At 54.0% G+C, this 18,410-nt stretch overlaps 1 protein-coding gene across 4 annotated transcripts in view; it reads left to right on the top strand.

Annotated features, from left to right (window-relative positions):
* The first annotated feature begins 18,238 nt into the window (after nt 1-18,238).
* Nucleotides 18,239-18,410, top strand: part of ubr2 (ubiquitin protein ligase E3 component n-recognin 2) — a 162,512-nt gene continuing 162,340 nt past the window's right edge. For 2 of the 4 annotated variants that reach the window (XM_085980818.1, XM_085980815.1), the window contains exon 1: nt 18,239-18,379. In XM_085980818.1, coding sequence (XP_085836944.1) covers nt 18,302-18,379 — 78 coding nt within the window. In that variant the 5' untranslated portion in view covers nt 18,239-18,301. The remainder of the gene's footprint in view (nt 18,380-18,410) is intronic. The other 2 variants (XM_085980809.1, XM_085980805.1) reach the window with 1 other exon arrangement.

Raw genomic sequence — 18,410 nt, 5'->3', positions numbered from 1 at the left:
AAGGGAAAGGATTGAACGCACAAATGAGGCCAGGAGGGAAGGAAGGGCAGACATCCGAGGAAGAGCAGGATGAATATGATTGCTTGAAGAAGGGTTTTGACCTGTTGAGTGACACCGAATGTTATGAGGATGTGGTCTGCCCAAATTGTGATGGGAACTCCCAAAGTGCTGAAATCCTGAGGAAGCACTTAAGGTCTAAGGAACATAGAGAGTTGGTGGCGCTACAGATGGCAGCCGGGAAAAGAGCTCGGAGAGTTTCAAAAAGGCAGAAAAGAAAAAGAAGAAGCAGAAAATAATAACTGTTTAAAATATTATTACTTCTACTACCTCAGTCCGAACACTACGAAAGGTGCTAAATTTGTAAAAAAAATCCAGGGACATTATCAAGACAGCCAGTGGGTTGTAAAAGTCCGCACTGCTGGTTCAACAGGACGAAAGTACAAGCTGTTAAAAAAAAAAAAAAAGGCTATGGAGGATGCTGTCTGGAACGAATTAATACCAGAGACTGAATTTATGAACTGTTCCCACAGAGACTGAACCTATAAACTGATTCCACTGAGAGTATGTTTGTAAACTGTTATATGACGTTGACTCCATTGAGAGTATATCTGTAAATTGTTATATGACGTTGACTCCATCGAGAGTATATCTGCAAACTGTTTATATAAAGTTGAAGATTGTATGTTTAACGGGATTCTGTAAGTAATAAGCTAGGAAGGGAGGAGTGTTGTGTATGTAACCGTTTACCTTTAAGGGAACTATCGAATGTAACCGTTCGCCTTTAAGAGCACTACTTTAGGGTGGCACTATCTATTGGCTCATGTATACTGTAATACCGATAGTGACCACACCAGTATATAAGGGTTGTGATACGTTAACTAGGGCAGAATCGCCCGAGCCTCTGAATAGTAAAGACGTGTTTTATTTTGTTAACAGTGGAGTCTGTGATTATTTATAATACAACCCACAGACTTAACATCTGCCAACACCCACCCACCATCCTGAGTGGCAACACTGCCCTTGCGGCCTCCCTCCTTCCCACCCCCCCGTCTCTCTCTCTTTGTCTCTCTCTGCCTATTTCTCTGAGGCACCTCATTTTTCATCTCTTTTTATTAATTGCCTATTGAGCAGAGGGGAGAAGGCCCCTCTCCCAATTTCAACCAATAAGGGGGAGAGGTGTGCCTTCAATTTAAACAGCTCCCTCTGCTCAATAGAGGACCAAAAAAATACCTGAGGCCATTAAAACCTTCAGGCCTGTGACTTGGGGTGAGTGTAGCCCTTATAAAAGCACCCCAGAATGGCGACTGCATCTTCGCCGGTGGCGGGGCAAGCCAGGACTTATGCGGGAGTGGCAGCCACAGCCACAGCTGCTCCCGCTGCTTCTGCTGCCCCGTCACCTTTCAGATTAATAACAAAAAAGCTTGGGGTGAAGAGCTACACTCACCCCACTATGACCATTGAGGCCTGCGTTAAAGCCATGGCTGGGGTTGTCGGCCCCTCAGCCATCGTCGCGGCCTCAAAAATGTATGGGAAGGCTGTGTTCTTCCTGGGGTCGGAGCGGGCGGTGTCCCTGACCGTCGCCAAGGGGCTCACCGTGGGCGGGACCTTCCTGCCGGTGGATCCTCTCGAGGCCACCGCGCAGAGGATCGTCATTTCCAACATCCCGCCCTATGTTCCTGGTGAGCTCCTCCTTCCCCATTTACGTCAACTTGGGGAGGTGAGGTCGGGGATCACACCCATCCCGCTCGGCTTCCGGGAGGCCAGCCTTCACCACGTCTTCTCCTTCCGGCGCCAGCTGTTTATCCAGCTGGCGCGGGAGGAGGACACTGATGGGGCGTTCGTCGTCCTCCACAAGGGGACCGCTTATCGCGTCTTTTGGACGTCGGACGGTGTGCGGTGCCATGCCTGAAAGGAGGTGGGGCACATCAGGAAAAACTGCCCCGCCTCCAAGGCCGCCGGATCATCTCGTGCAGCCGAGGCTAGCGCCGCCACCGCTCCTCCCCCCGGATCTGCCCGCGCGTCGAGAACGTCTGATGCGCGGTTGACGTCAGGGGCCGATGCCACCAAGGCCTCCGGCGGGGGGGAGGGAGCGTGTCCGGCCAGAAAGAAGGCGCGGGGAAAAAATAAACACCTTAGGGCAGGTCCCCCCGTGGATGGCCAGCCCTTGCCCCTTGAGCCCCTTACACCCGCGCTCCTCGCGGAGTTAATCGGGGCAGACGCGAGCGGGAGGGGCCTCATGCCCGAGCCTGTGGCCGCAACCGCCGCAGCGGTAACGCCAATACCTGCGGCCGGGCTCGGGCCCGAGGAACCCGACAAACCTTCTCCGCCGGAGGGAGCTGAGGAGGAGGCCTTTGCAGACATGGAGGTCTCCCTCGCTCCCTCCGTGCTAAAAAGAAGGCGCGACTCCCTGGAAGAGGAGGAGGACCGGGAGGAGGAAGGTCCCTCCGAGCAGGGGGAGTCGTTGCCCGCCACGGGTACTGCGCCCCCCCCCCGCTGTCGTCATCACCAGCAGGGGTCGCCTGTCCCTCGGGAGGCTGAGGCAGATGTGTCTGTCCGGCGCGTGCCTCCCGGGGATGGGGATGAGACCCTGCCCGTGGGGGGGGTCGCGGAACAACCCGCGGCGGAAAATGAAATTGACATTCTATCGGTGCCGTTACCCCTCGCTGGGTCGGGCGGCCTGGGGTCTGGGTCGGGCGAGCTCGGGGATAATGAGCTCGCCCAATGCGACCCGGACATCTCCCAGGGGCTGCTCGACCTGGTAGAGGTTTTTTCAAAACACCCCATCCGCTGGGTCGGAGGTTGGTGGCGGGGAGGAGGATGGCCCCCTGGCTGCGTCTCTGGTGCCGGACGTACTGGAGGAGCTGGGAATTGTTCTCTCCCCAGTTTCTCCGGTCTGGGGCGGAGGGGAGCTCTGAACCGCCGCCGTCTTCTGGCCCAGCACCCCTAGAGGAGCCCAGGGAGGAATCCTCTGCCGCCGATCCTGGGGGTGGGATCCGGGCGGAGGCGGGGCTGGCTGGTGCGGCCGAGCCGTTCGCTGTGCACTGCGCGGCGGATGGGTCGGCCGCTGGTGACGACCCCCTGGAGGAGGATGGGGACTCGGTGATGGGCACGGAGGACGATTCGGACTCCAGTGCCGACGAGGCGATGGATGACCTCGTGCCCCTTGCCGAGTCTCCCCTCATTCCCATAAGGGAACTCCGGGATTTTATGGCCACGTGCCTGGGTCGGCGCAATAAGGTCCGGCTGGCCCTCGACAGGTGGTCAGAGCTGGCGCTGCTCATCGTATCCGTCTGCGCTGCCGTTAAGATCATGGGCGCGGACGAGGGTGTGAACCCGCTCGAGCTGCATCGGTTCAGAACGTTTCTCACTGGGCTGCTGAGGAAGTGGCGGCCGACCAGCGGCTGCGCTTCCTCCCCCCGTTAGGTGCAGGTAGAGGTTGCACTATGCTTCTGACATGAAGATAACCATAGACAGCCTCAACATCAACGGCAGCAGGGAGGCGCGCCGCAGATTCAATAACTTCTCGGTCCTTCGGGACGGGAAGTATGCGGTGTGCTTCCTGCAAGAAACCCACACCGTTCCGGGAGACGAAGCCACGTGGCTCCTGGAGTGGCAAGGAGGGGTCAGCATGAGTCACCTCTCCAACAATTCCAGCGGGGTGGCTATCTTGCTGACCCCGCATTTTCAGCCGGAGATCTTGGGGGTCAAGGAGCACGTGCCGGGCCGCTTGCTCCAGGTCACTGTTCGCCTGGGGGGCGTGCCGCTCCATCTAGTGAACGTGTATGCCCCTCAGGCCGGTGCGCAGCAAGTGCGCTTCTTTCAAGAAGTGTCCGCTCTTCTGGGCTCCATCGACATGGGCGAGTGCATCATCCTCGGGGGGGCGATTTTAACTGCACCCTCGAGGCGAGGGACCGTTCGGGTCCCCCGCGATGCCCGGCGGCGATGGAGAAGTTGAGGGACCTGGTCGGGTCCTTCGACTTGGTGGACGTCTGGCAAAATCTTCATCCCGACTCCAGCGCCTTCACTAGCGTGAGGTCTGGAGGAGGAGGGTCCAGAATCGACCGCCTCTACATTTCCCGGGCGTACGTCTCCTGTGTTCCGGCGGCTTCCATGCGGCCGGTGCCGTGCACGGACCACCACCTGGTGTGGGCGGAGCTCGTTCCGCTGCGCACGCGGGGGGGTTCCGCGTACTGGCACTTTAACAACCTGCTGCTGGAGGACGCACGGTTCCAGGATTCATTTCGTCGGTTCTGGGCCGACTGGAGAAGGAAGCAGGGGGGCTTCCCCTCCTTGAGGCTGTGGTGGGACGTGGGCAAGGCTCACGTCCGTCTCTTCTGTCAGGAGTACGCGAAGGGGTCGACCAAGAGGCGGGAGGCCCGGGTCGGGCGGTTGGAGAAGGAGGTGCTCGACCTGAAGTCCCGTCTCGGTCAAGTCGTCAGGGACTCGGCCCTGCGGAAGGTGTATGAAGAGAAGAAGGGCGCGCTGAAGGACCTGCAGCTCGTCGGGTCCCGAGGCACGTACGTGAGGTCGCGGATCCAGCTCCTGCGGGACCTGGACCACGTCTCCCCCTTCTTCTACTCGCTGGAAAAAAGACGGGGGGTCCGTAAGCAGCTCTTGGGGCTGCTGGCCGACGACAGATCTCTGGTCTCGGATCCGGAGGGAATCAGCGCGGAGACCCGCGCCCACTATGGGGCTCTGTTCTCTCCGGATCCGTCCAGCGAGGATGCGCGCAGAGTTTTGTGGGAGGACCTGCCGAAGGTCAGTCCGGAGGGCGCCGAAAAATTGGACGCTCCGCTAAGCCTGGCGGAGCTGACCGGCGCCCTCCGCCAGCTCTCTAGGGGAAAGTCCCCGGGGCTGGACGGGCTGACCGTGCAGTTCCACAGGACGTTCTGGGACGTCTTGGGGGGCGACTACGCGCGGGTCCTGGGGGAAAGTTTGGCGACCGGGGAGATGCCCCTCTCTTGTCCTGCTGGCTAAGAAGGGCGATCTCCGCCTCCTTAAGAACTGGCGCCCGGTCTCCCTCCTCAGCACGGACTATAAAATCTTTGCCAGGGCCATGTCTGCTCGCCTTGGCACCGTGCTGGCCCACATGATCCACCCCGACCAGTCCTACACGGTCCCGGGCCGGACCATCCACGATAACATCCATCTGGTCCGGGACTTGGTCCACCACTCCCAGAGGGCTGGTCTGTCGGTCGCCTTCCTCTCCCTGGATCAGGAGAAGGCGTTCGACAGGGTGGATCACGAGTATCTCTTCGGGACTCTGCGCGCATTCGGGTTCGGGATGCATTTCGTCGCCCGGATCCGACTTCTGTACGCCGCCGCAGAGTGTCTGATTAAAGTTAACGGGTCCTTGACGGCGCCCCTTCGCTTCGGGGGGGGGTGCGTCAGGGATGCCCCATGTCCGGTCAGTTATACGCCATTTGCGTGGAGCCATTCCTGCGCCTCTTGCGGAAGAGGTTGACGGGACTGGCTCTGCAAGGGCCGGGCGTGGAGGTGGTCCTCTCGGCTTACGCCGATGACGTGCTCCTCACGGTCACGGATCCCGCTGACTTGCGGAGGATGCGGGAATGCCAGCAGATTTACTCGGACGCATCCTCCGCCAAGATCAACTGGGAGAAATGTTCCGGACTCCTGGTGGGTCAGTGGCGGGTGGACTCCCTGCCGGAGGAGTTCAGGCTTTTCGCCTGGAGCACCACGCACCTCCTCTATTTGGGAGTCTACCTTAGCCCTGCCGAGGACGCCTGGCCGGCGAACTGGCAAGAGCTGGAGGCCAAAGTCACCGCTCGCCTAGGACGCTGGACAGGACTGCTCCGAGTGTTGTCCTACAGGGGTCGAGCGCTGGTCATAAACCAGCTGGTGGCCGCCATGTTGTGGTACCGGTTGGTCACTTTGATCCCTCCCCCTGCGTTTGTCGCCAAGATGCAGAAGAAGCTCATCGACTTCTTCTGGGACAAAAGGAAGCACTGGGTCTCTGCCGCGGTTCTGAGTCTCCCGCTTAGGGAGGGCGGTCAGGCGCTGGTGTGCCTTCGCACCCAGGCTGCGACTTTCCGTCTTCAGATGCTGCAGAGATACCTGTACGTCGAGAATCCTCCGAGATGGTGTGCGCTGGCGACGTTTTTCTTCCGCCAGCTGCACGGCCTCAATTACGACACGCAGCTCCTGTTTGTGAAAGTGGGCGGCAGGCGTGCTGACCTGCGGGAGCTGCCTGTCTTCTACCAGGAACTACTATGGGTTTGGAACTACGTCGCTTCCAGGCGGAGCTCTCCCCCGTCAGGAGCGGCGCCTCTCCTTCGGGAGCCGCTGCTCAGGAATCCGCACCTCCACGAGCGCGGGTTTGGGCGGCTGGCGGAGGGCAGGGCTGTGCCTGGCAGGGTGACCAGAGTCGGGGACCTGCTCGATGGCGGAGGAGCGGGCTGGATGGCGCCGGAGGAGCTGGCATGGCACCTGTCCTGGGCCAACGTCCGGCTCGCGGCCGAAGCCATCGAATCGGTGAAAGCGGCACTGGGCCCTGACTCCACTAGGTGTATCGAGGCGGCTCAAGCACGTGGGGCGATCCCGTCCGAGCTTACCCCCGTCCGGACGGAATTCCTCATTGGCGCCTGGCCCCGAAACTCCCCTCGGGAGCCGACGCCTCACAACTTGAGCCGTCTCGAGGAAATACCCTCCATGCCTCTTCATTCCGCGCGGAGGGGTTTCCTGTACGGGCTGCTCCTGCACACTCTCCACTTTGCCATCTTCGTCTACCGTCCGGACACGCCTTGGCGTGGCGTCTTGCCGACTGGCGGTGGCGGAGGTCCCCAATGGAGGGCTCTCTACGCGGGAGTCCTCCCTTGTTCCATCGGGGACTTGGCCTGGAGGGTGTTGCACGGAGCGGTCCCGTGCAATAAGGTTTTAAGTAGGTTCACGGACTCCCAGGCCGCCTGCATTTTTTGCGGCCTGGAGGAGTCCGTGTTTCACGTTTATATGGAGTGTGAGAGGTTGCAGCCCCTCTTTCACGACTTGAAGGGGCTGCTCCTCGATTCTTGGTTGCACTTCAGTCCCACGCTCTTGATCTACGGTCACCCGGTGCGGAGGGGAGCGGACAGGCTGGAGGACCTCCTTGTGGGCCTGCTCCTGGGCCTGGCTAAAAGAGCAATCAATTGGTCCAGGCAGCGGGCGGTCGAGGGGGTCGTCCAGCCGAATTGACTGCCTCTCTTCCGCGGCCATGTTCGCGCCCGGGTGGCCCTGGAGATGGAGCACGCGGTGTCCGCCGGTGCGCTTGAGTATTTCCGCGACCGGTGGGCGCCGCGGGGACTGGAGTGCATCATCAACTCGGAAAACCAAATTTTAATTTGATTTGTTTAGATTTAGTTGAACTTTTGTTTATTTACAGTCCAATTGGGTTTTTTGGGTTCAAACAAAAAGAGGACCCTCAATCACTTAAGACTTGTTTACTTACTTCTGTAGTCTATGTCCTGTTATTCAGTATAACTGCATTTGTAATCACAGACTCAACAATTTCTTCACCCAGAGAGTGGTGAACCTGTGGAATTCTCTACCACAGAAGACAGTGGAGGCCAATTCATTAAATATATCCAAGAAGGAGTTAGATATATTTCTTAAGGCTAAAGGGATCAAGGGATATGGGGAGAAGGCAGGGACAGGGTACTGAATTTGGATGATGAGCCATGATCTCATTGAATGGCAGAGCAGGCTCAAGGGGCCGAATGGCCTACTCCTGCTCCTATCTTCTATGTTTCTATGTTTCCTAAAGTGTCGTGCCCAGAATTTGACACAGTACTCCAGTTGGGGCTGAACCAGTGTTTTATACAGCTTCAAAATAATTTCCATGCTTTTGTACTCTATACCTCTATTCATGAAGCCCAGGATCCCGTAAGCCTTTTTAACTGCTTTCTCAACCTGCCCTGCCACCTTCAACAATTTGTGCACACATTGTGATGAAATATGCCGTTCATCAGGCACTGTATTCTCTGTGTTCTCAGGCACTGTATTCTCTGTGTTTAGTTTAGTTTCAGTTTCGTTTCCCCTCCAATACTGTATTGTGTGTAGGGCTCCGCCCATACCTGGCCACTACTTAAGCAGGCTGCACTGTCTCACAGACAGTGCAGCAGATCTTTGGATGGGAGACACTTCTCCACTGTGTATTACTTTCTTAGTTAATAAAAGCCTTGCTTTGCTCCGTTAACGTCGAGTCTCGGATTCATTGAGGCACTTCAATTTTATTAACTAAATTTTCAACGCAATGGATCAACTCTTGAAACCCGAACGTTTGGATTTGGACCAGCATGCTTCGGACGCATCGGCACGCTTCGGACACTGGCTTAAGTGTATGGAATTCTTCCTGGACAATTCCGTATTGACCCAACAGTTCCCAGAGTCAGACAACTTCAGCTGGAAAGGCAGTAGGGACACTACAATTAATTCCAGTGTTCCTGGGCTAGGGAGCATGAAATAAATGCCAGGGTTCCACTGATGATTCCTATCTAATGAGCCCTGCTGGGAACTCCACATATGTGTTTGTCCAGAGAGGAGAGGATTTACTTAACAGTGATGCCCTCTCTCATGTAAAATAGCCTGTCAGCAAACACTGTCTTGGCTTTAACGTGAAAATTTTTGTTTGTGTAATGGTCTGTGAAATGAAAATAACTTCTCTATTTTTTATAGTTAGCAAAGAGCAATTTCTTCCCTTTTATCTTGCCAATTTTCTTTCCTTTCCCACCCCTCTCCTGTCCATTGCTCCAAGATTATCTTGGAGGGCAAGAACAATTCCAGGTTCCTTTTTTTCCATGACCAACCATAACTTTAAATGTCAGTCTTGCATCTGGTTCAGATGATGATGGGTTCAACCCTTGCTCGAGGACCTGAGCACATGATCACTGTTGCCATATCTGTGCACTATTGTGGGGTTGCTGCATTGTCAAAGGTACTGTCGTTTGGATGAGACATTAAAACAAGACCGAAGCTGTCTGTTCGGGTAAGTGTAAAAGATCCCATGGTACTATTGATGCGCTATCAATTACTCATAAAAGACTGAGAGTTAAGAGAGTAACTAAAGGCTTTTATTAACAAAAGAATGAAGGTCTGCCTCGAGTGGTCGACCGGTCCAGAAATACAAAGGGCTGGGGAGCAGTCACCTTTATACTAGGACTTGTGGGAGGAGTCAGCCGAGGCATGTCCAGGCATGTACACAGTGGAATACAAACAGTGGTTTACCACATTCACCCCTTGTTTAAAATTGAGTCCGGCGGGGTGAAGTGTATTAAAAGTTAGTGTATTGGAGTCTCTCCGGAGGTCTTGTCTGCCGCTGTGATCGGTGTGGCGACGGCAGGGGTAGTGGAGCTTCCGGCGTCGAGTCCTGCGTGGGCTGTGGCACAGGCGTGTCGTCCTCGTAGATGTCGAGCGGGTCGCGGGGCCCAGGCCTGCCGTCTGCTGGGGCTGGATATCGGATCGTGGTGGGGGGTGGTAGTGAGTAGTGGGTTACTGCGGCCCCCGAGGGTGCAAGGTCTCTTATGGAAACTGTGTCCTCCCGCCCGTCCGGGTATGCAATGTAAGCATACTGGGGGTTGGCGTGGAGGAGGTCGACCCTCTCGACCAGGGGGTCCGTTTTATGGGTCCTCACGTGCCTTCTCAGTAGGACCGGCCCTGGGAACGTCAGCCATGGCGGTAGCGATGTCCCCGATGTGGACTTCCTTGGGAAGACAAACATTTTCTCATGAGGGGTGGCGTTAGTGGCAGTGCAGAGCAGTGACCGAATGGAGTGGAGCGCATCGGGGAGCACATCCTGCCAGCGGGAGGTTGGAAGGCCTCTAGACTTTAAGGCTAGCAGGGCGGCCTTCCAAACTGTCGCATTTTCTCTTTCCACCTGTCCGTTCCCCCGGGGGTTGTAACTGGTGGTCCTGCTTGTGGCAATACCCCTAGTTAGCAAGTACTGACGGAGTTCGTCGCTCATAAACGATGAGCCCCGGTTGCTATGGATATAGCTGGGGAAACCGAACAGGGTGAAGAGCTCGTTCAGACATTTAATGACCGTGGCACTGGTCATGTCCGGGCAGGGGATGGCGAACGGGAAACGGGAGTACTCATCAATAATATTGAGGAAGTACACATTGCGGTCGGAGGAGGGGAGAGGCCCTTTAAAATCAACGCTCAGGCGCTCGAAGGGGCGAGTGGCTTTTATCAGGTGGGCCCTGTCTGGTCTATAAAAGTGCGGTTTGCACTCAGCACAGACTTGGCAGTTCCTGGTCATGGTCCTGACCTCCTCAATAGAGTAAGGCAGGTTGCGGGCCTTGATGAAGTGGAAGAACCTGGTGACCCCCGGGTGGCAGAGGTCATTGTGGAGGGCCCGCAGTCTATCGATCTGCGCGCTGGCGCAGGTGCCACGCGATAGCGCATCCGGGGGTTCATTGAGCTTCCCGGGCCGGTACAAGATCTCGTAATTGTAGGTGGAAAGTTCGATTCTCCACCTCAAGATCTTGTCATTTTTGATTTTGCCCCTCTGCTTGTTGTTAAACATGAAAGCAACTGAACGCTGGTCAGTGAGCAGGGTAAATCGTTTTCCGGCCAGGTAGTGCCTCCAATGACGCACAGCCTCCACAATCGCCTGGGCCTCCTTCTCAACAGCGGAGTGTCTGGTCTCCGGGCCTTGGAGGGTTCGTGAAAAGAATGCCACGGGTCTCCCCGCCTGATTGAGGGTAGCGGCCAGGGCAAAGTCGGACGCGTCGCTTTCCACCTGGAAGGGGATGGATTCGTCCACTGCGTGCATGGTGGCTTTGGCAATGTCTTCCTTGATACGGTGGAAGGCTAAGCGGGCCTCTGCCATCAAGGGAAAAGAGGTGGACTTGATCAGCGGATGGGCCTTGTCCGCATAGTAGGGGACCCACTGGGCATAATAGGAGAAAAACCCTAGGCACCTCTTCAGGGCCTTGAGGCAGAGGGGCAGTGGGAGTTCCATAAGGGGACGCATCTGGTCGGGGTCGGGGCCGATGACTCCGTGTTCCACAACACAGCCAAGGATGGCGAGGCGGTTTGTGCGGAATATGCACTTCTCCTTGTTATATGTCAGGTTCAGGAGTTGGGCGGTGCGGAGGAATTTTTCGAGGTTTGCGTCATGGTCCTGCAAGTCACGGCCGCAGATGGTCACATTGTCCAGATATGGGAAAGTGGCCTGCAACGCATTTTGATCTACCATCCGGTCCATCTCCCTTTGGAAGACGGAGACCCCGTTGGTGATGCCAAAGGGAACCCTAAGGAAGTGGTAGAGGCGGCCGTTTGCCTCAAAGACAGTATACTGGCGGTCCTCAGGGCGGATAGGGAGCTGGTGGTACGCTGATTTCAGGTCAATGGTCGAGAAGACGCGGTACTGCGCGATCTGGTTGACCATATCTGCTATGCGGGGGAGTGGGTAGGCGTCCAGCAGGGTGTAGCGATTTATTGTCTGGCTGTAGTCGATGACCAGGCGCTGCTTCTCGCCGGTCTTAACGACCACAACCTGGGCTCGCCAGGGGCTGGTGCTGCCCTCAATAATCCCTTCCTTCAGGAGCCGCTCCACTTCGGTTTTAATGAAAACCCTGTCCCCGGCACTGTATCGCCTGCTCTTTGTGGCGATGGGCTTACAGTCGGGGGTGAGGTTAGCAAACAGTGGGGGGGGGGTGACTCTGAGTGTGGAGAGGTTGCACCTGGTGCGCGGCGGGCAATTTGGGAGCTGCTGGCTGCGGACTGTGAGTGGGGGTAGGGGTCCACCGTACGCCATCGTAACACTTTTAAGGTGGCACTGAAAATCTAACCCCAGCAGGACGGCAGCGCAGAGGTCGGGCAGGACCAGAAGTTTAAAATGATCGTACACGGTCCCGTCTACTACGAGTGTCACTACGCAGTAGCCGCCGATGTCCGCCGACTGGGACTCGGAGGCCATAGAAATCCGCTGGTGCGCAGGCAGGACTGGGAGAGAGCAACGCCGCACCGTGTCGGGGTGGATGAAGCTCTCCGTGCTCCCAGAGTCAAAAAGGCAGATTGTATCGTGGCCATTTACCTTAATGTCCATTGTGGAACTGGCCAGCTGGTGTGGTCTCGCTTGGTCCAGTGTAACGGATGCCAGCGTAGGGGTCGGTGTGTCGCTGCGGGTATCAGATGAGGCGGTGTTGGGGGCCTGCTGCGTTCCGGCTGTCGTCCAAGATGGCGGCGTCCATGATCCCCATGTGGCTGGAGGCATCCAAAATGGCTGCTGTACCGGTGGTTCACACATGGCCGGGGAGGTCCAAGATGGCGGCCCGCATGGCCCACACGCGGCGCTGCTGGGGTTCGGGGTGGCTTTGGCCCTGCAGACGTTAGCGTAGTGTCCCTTCTGCCCGCAGCCCGAGCAGATCGCATTTTTCGCCGGGCAGCGCGCTCTGGGGTGTTTTGCCTGGCCACAGAAGTAGCATTTCTGGCCTTGGGGCACTGCTGTCTGGCCTTGGGACACTGCTGCGGTAGTTGGGCCGTTGCTGGGGTGTGGCTGGGGTGGCACGACGCTATGAGGCGGTCCTACCGTGTCCCAGGCTGTCATTCCCCGCGGCGTCCACGGTGCAGAGGAGTAGGCATCCATGCCCCGGTAGGCTGCATCCAATGATAGTGCGAGTTCAGAGGCCTTGTTGAGGTCGAGGTCACTCTGCTCCAACAGTCGCTGTCGGGTGTAATTGGATCTGTGGCCCGCTACAAAAGCGTCCCGGATAAGTTCCTCTGTGTACACGGCGGCCTTTACATCCTTACAACCACAGGCCCGGCCAAGCACAGACAGTGCCTGAAGGTATTCCACGGTCGATTCCCCAGGTTGTTGTTTACGACTCCCCAGAAGGTGCCTGGCATACACTTCGTTCACTGGGCGCGTGTACTGGTCCTTGAGGAGCTTGATAGCGTCCGCGTACGAGGTCGCGTCTTGGATGACCGAGTACACTCGGTGGTTCACTTTGGAGGTCAGGACATCCAGTTTGTCCTCGTCCGATTTGATTGCTGCGGAGGCGGTCAGGAATTTTTCGAAACACTTAAGCCAGTGAGTAAACTTGTTGGATGAGTCCGCCTCCCGATGATCTAAGTCCAGGCATGCTGGTGTGAGGATCTTCTCCATTATAAAAATTTTGTTAATAAAATTGATGCGCTATCAATTACTCATAAAAGACTGAGAGTTAAGAGAGTAACTAAAGGCTTTTATTAACAAAAGAATGAAGGTCTGCCTCGAGTGGTCGACCGGTCCAGAAATACAAAGGGCTGGGGAGCAGTCACCTTTATACTAGGACTTGTGGGAGGAGTCAGCCGAGGCATGTCCAGGCATGTACACAGTGGAATACAAACAGTGGTTTACCACAACTATTCAAAGAAGAGGACGGTATTATGTCCGTGTATAATTGAGACACGGACTGCAGGAGTTGGTTATAACAGGTCTTTACTGAATGGAGGCAACCTGGAACTACTATGCAAATGTTACCACACAGGCTTATATACAGGGGTGGTCACTACTGGTACTGCAGTATACAGGGGCTGCAGAATATAGTTCCTTCTGCAAAGTACATACACAACAATTCCTCCCCTTTTAGCTAAACAGTACATAACATTCAATTAACAATGAAATAACATATTTACAATTACAGTTGCTAGATACATTAGTTGGAGTTAAGCAATTATAAGTTCAGTCTTTGAGGAGGCTTCCTGATTCTGTCTGGATAACGCCTCTTTGGGGTATCAGGTTCTTCTGGCAACGTTGAGTCGGGATCAACGTCGTTGTTTGGTTTGTCTGCTTCCAATATCACCGATTCTGAGGTCGATGCAATTGGTACTTCGGTTTCATCGCCAGGTGTATCAGATCGTGATGTGGAGTTGATGTTTCCCAGTGACTCTAGAATCTGGTCAGCATGGCGTCTTACAATGCTCTCTCCAACGTCCACGGTATACATTAGAGGTCCTTGCCGTGTACAGATCGTTCCTGGCTGCCATTTCTCTGTGCGGTAGTCCCGGGCCAAAACTGGTTGACCTATCTTAAAACTCCTGGTCGGCCTTTCATTCATATTCTGAAACTGCCTGTTCTCCACATCTCTTCTGACGTTTGGCTTAACCAAATCCAAGCGGCATCGTAGTCTTCGATTGAAGAACATCATGGCTGGAGTTTGGTTGGTAACCGCATGTGTCGCATTCCGGTAGGCAAACAAGAAGTTATCCACCTTGTGCTGTAGGGGTATATCTTCATTACACATTGCCTTGATAGCCTTCTTGAATGTTTGAACGAACCTCTCGGCCAATCCATTCGTGGCCGGATGATATGGGGCGGATGTGTAATGCTTAACACCATTGTTCTTTAAGAACCTCCGGAACTCTTCAGACACAAACTGTGGTCCATTGTCGGAGCAAATCTGTTCAGGCAGCCCATTCCTGGCGAATATGGTTCGTAAGACTGTGATAGTTTTTTCTGTGGTGGTTGAGGACATTTTTATTACCTCTGGCCACTTTGAATGTGTATCCACCGCAATTAAAAACATCGAGTGCATAAATGGACCAGCAAAATCAATGTGCACCCTTTGCCATGGAGATGAGGGCCACTCCCATGGATGTAGAGGGGCTTGTGGTGGGGCGTTTTGGACCTTCTGGCATCCTGTACAGCTCTTGGTCATCTCTTCGATTTCTCTATCGATTCCCGGCCACCACACAAACGCTCTGGCTAAGTTCTTCATTTTTACCCCTCCCAGATGACCCTCATGAAGCTCATTGAGCACTCTATCCTTCAATTTGGGTGGAATTACTACGCTGGATCCACACATCAAGGTTCCTCTGCACACTGACAGCTGTTCTCTTCTCGGCGAGAATGCTGGCAGCAGTGGTTCGCCATGTGCTGGCCATCCCTTCACCGTTAAATCATAGACCCAGGAGAGTGTCGGGTCATTTCGTGTTTCCTTTTCTATGTTTGCATTCGTCACAGGGAGACATTCGACTATGGTCGAGTGGAATATCTCCACTGGATCCACTGCAAGTTCTTCTTCCACCGTCGGCAACGGTAGGCGCGACAATCCATCAGCATTCCTATGCTGTTTAGTTCCTTTGTACTCGATGTCATATTGGTGTGCCCCTAGGAAAAGGGACCACCTCTGTAGCCGTTGTGCTGTCATTATCGGTACGCCCTTCTGAGGGTTGAAAATGGAGACAAGAGGTTGATGATCAGTAAGTAGAGTAAATTTCTGACCGTGCAGGTAGTGATTGAACTTCTTCACCCCCCACACCAGGCTGAGGGCCTCTCTGTCAATCTGGGCGTAGTTACGCTCGGCTGAAGTTAACGAGCGTGACGCAAAAGCTATCGGCCTCTCTGAACCATCAAGGAATTTATGTGACAGTACCGCCCCAATGCCGTAGGGAGACGCATCACACGCCAGTCTTATCAGTAGTGATGGGTTGTAGTGAGCCAATACTTCTCTTGAAGTGATTAGGTCCTTACTCTTCTGAAAGGCCCGCTTACATTCATCGCTCCATTTCCATGCTACTCCCGTTTGTAGTAGGGCGTTCAGTGGGTGCAGAATTGTGGACAAATTCGGCAAAAACTTATGGTAGTAATTCACCAATCCGAGGTATGACCTCAGTTGCGACACATTTTCAGGTGCTGGAGCCTTAACTTCCGCTTCAATTTTGTCAGGGGACTTATGTAACCCCTCTTCATCAATCACGTGGCCACAATACGATATCTGTTTCTTAAAAAACTCGCACTTGGGGCGATTGGCCCGTAGCCCATGTTCACGTAGTCTAGTGAGCACCTGCTCTAGGTTGGCAAGGTGTTCACTGTCATCTTCACCTGTCACTAGGATGTCGTCCAAGTAACACTGAGTCCCCGGAATTCCTTGCAGGACTTGTTCCATCGCTCTTTGCCATATCGCCGGAGCTGATGCTACTCCGAATACCAGTCGATTATACTGGTAAAGACCTTTGTGAGTGTTTATCGTGAGATACTTCCTCGAGGATTCTTCAACCTCCATCTGCAAATATGCTTGTGCTCGGTCAATTTTTGTAAAACGCTTCCCTCCAGATAGTGAGGCGAAGATATCTTCTATCCTTGGAAGAGGATATTGTACTGTGTGAAGGACTGGGTTCACCGTCACCTTGAAGTCCCCACAGATGCGAACCTTCTTCCCCGATTTAACAAAATGGCGCCTCCCGCGCTTTGCCTTCTTACCCGCTGGATTAAGATGGCGCCTCCCGCGCTGTCTTCTCCGCTGTTGCTAGTGCTGTTGCTGGCATTTTATGCCTTGATGGCGACGCCCTATGGTCTTCGCGCACTTCCCCCCGCGCTGCTGCTAACGCCGCTCTCCGCGGTTCCCGTGGCAAACTGCAGCTCCTCGCGGCTTTCTGCACGTTTAATTTTTATTATTTCCCCGTCGTCGGAACAACCCTGCAGACTCTTGCCTCCCTCTTCTCGGGTCTGTGCGCTGCCCAGCTTCGTAGCACCGGCCGCGCCCTGTGTGCTCCACTCCCTCTCTCTCTCTCTCCTCTTCCCGACAACGCTGCTCGGCCCCGTTGCAAAGCCACCTGCTCGAGCTCTAGACCGCCGCAGCCCAGGAAGGATCAGTGTACTACCTGCCACCAGCCCGATTAGCTGAAGCACCATCGACAGGATAACCAAGCCCCGCTCTCGACAGCCTCTCCTGCAATTCTTCAACTCCGTTGACTCAGAGGCGGATGCCCACGGTCGACGCCCGTTTCTTCTGTTTCTTTCTTCCTTCTGGCCTCGACCTCTGATACCTTCGCTTCAGGGATGGATCCCCATGAGGTGGTGCAGACTGTAGGTAAGTTCGCATCTGCTCGTCGCCAGTATTATGCCCATGTATAATTGAGACACGGACTGCAGGAGTTGGTTATAACAGGTCTTTACTGAATGGAGGCAACCTGGAACTACTATGCAAATGTTACTACACAGGCTTATATACAGGGGTGGTCACTACTGGTACTGCAGTATACAGGGGCTGCAGAATATAGTTCCTTCTGCAAAGTACATACACTACAGACGGGAGTTCTCCTGGTGTCCTCGCTAACATTTAACTCTCAACTAACATCACCAAAACAGATTATATAGTTGTTTATCTTATTGTCATTTATGGGTCCTTGCTGTGCGCAATTTGGGTGCCGTTTGTCCACATAACAACAGTGTTGACACTTCAAATGTTCCTCCTCTTTGACTAAGCTATCAGTGATTACTCCTAATCTCTCCCTTCCAGCTTGGTATTAATTTTTCTTATGCTTATTTGTGCAACGCCTTGGGATGTTTCTTTATGTTACAGGCACTATATAAATGCAAGTTGCTGTTGACTGGAAGACATTGACTCCTTGCGATGCTGTAATTCCACAGTCGTGGGATGCCATCAGGTACCTTGCTCAAGTGGCCATTATTAATATGAAAACTTTAACACTGTGTTTGCTGCAGTGGCTGCTGGTGATCTTTCAGACAGGTGAGGCATATGCTATACATGTCTACCCAATGCAGCTTGTTCCCATGTCAACTGGCCTTTCACGCACGTGATTATACCCTGTTCCACAGTCCAGGACACAAGTATTCTGCCTGCCATTTTCAGGTAGCTTTTGCAATGAAACAGCAAAAAAAAATCGACTGATCCGGGAACTACCTGACCATTAAAAGCCGCTCCGAGTCTGAGGCACAACTGCAACTTCAGCACTGGAAGTCTAAGTGAGGCAGTGCCTCACTTGATGAGCTGCCTCTGGTTTGCAGTTTATTCAACAACAGAGGGTCGCACTATTGAGGCTGGTTCTGCCCTCACCTGACTCACACACTGCACTCCCAGGAGGGATTGCTGGGTATTGATCAGGAAGAGGAGTATTGCCCACTTTTTTGCTACCCTAACCCAAGAATACTGAGGTTAAGATCAGTGGGTATTGAGGATTTGGTTTATGTTTAGACATTTTTTGGATAGTCCACGCAATAATTGGCAAAGCTTACGCAGGAAAAGCAACAAATATAAACATAGACCGATTAAGAAAGGTGTGAACAATTGGAAAAACAGTCTGATAAAGATAATTAATTTTTTGGGATAAATTTGATATAAAAAGGTCAACAAGTGAATTATTTTGGAAGTAAAAAGTTAGAAAAAAACACGTAAGTAGCAAAGAAAATAAATAGTTTTATTTTAAGTGAACCTCCTGATAGTATGAGTATGATTGGTGCAGCTAGTAGAACAGTATCATTGGCTGAGGCACCATGCCCAAGTACAGCGGATGTTTGGACTTGGTGACGATCATTTCCGGCGCTGCGATCGGATCCCGGAGTTAGGCCTAGAAATCCAAGATGGCGGCCACTGAGTCGGAAGAGGTTCCGTCCATCCCTAAGTTTTTAATGGACTGTTCGGCGAAGGACATCGCCTTGGTACGGACTGTAATACACCTTGTGTTTATTT

Source organism: Somniosus microcephalus, chromosome 3, assembly GCF_052327205.1.
Source record: "Somniosus microcephalus isolate GS21.2 chromosome 3, FLI_Smic_1.0, whole genome shotgun sequence".
NCBI classification, from domain to species: Eukaryota; Metazoa; Chordata; class Chondrichthyes; order Squaliformes; family Somniosidae; genus Somniosus; species Somniosus microcephalus.
This window is presented reverse-complemented; position numbering and strand designations above follow the sequence as displayed.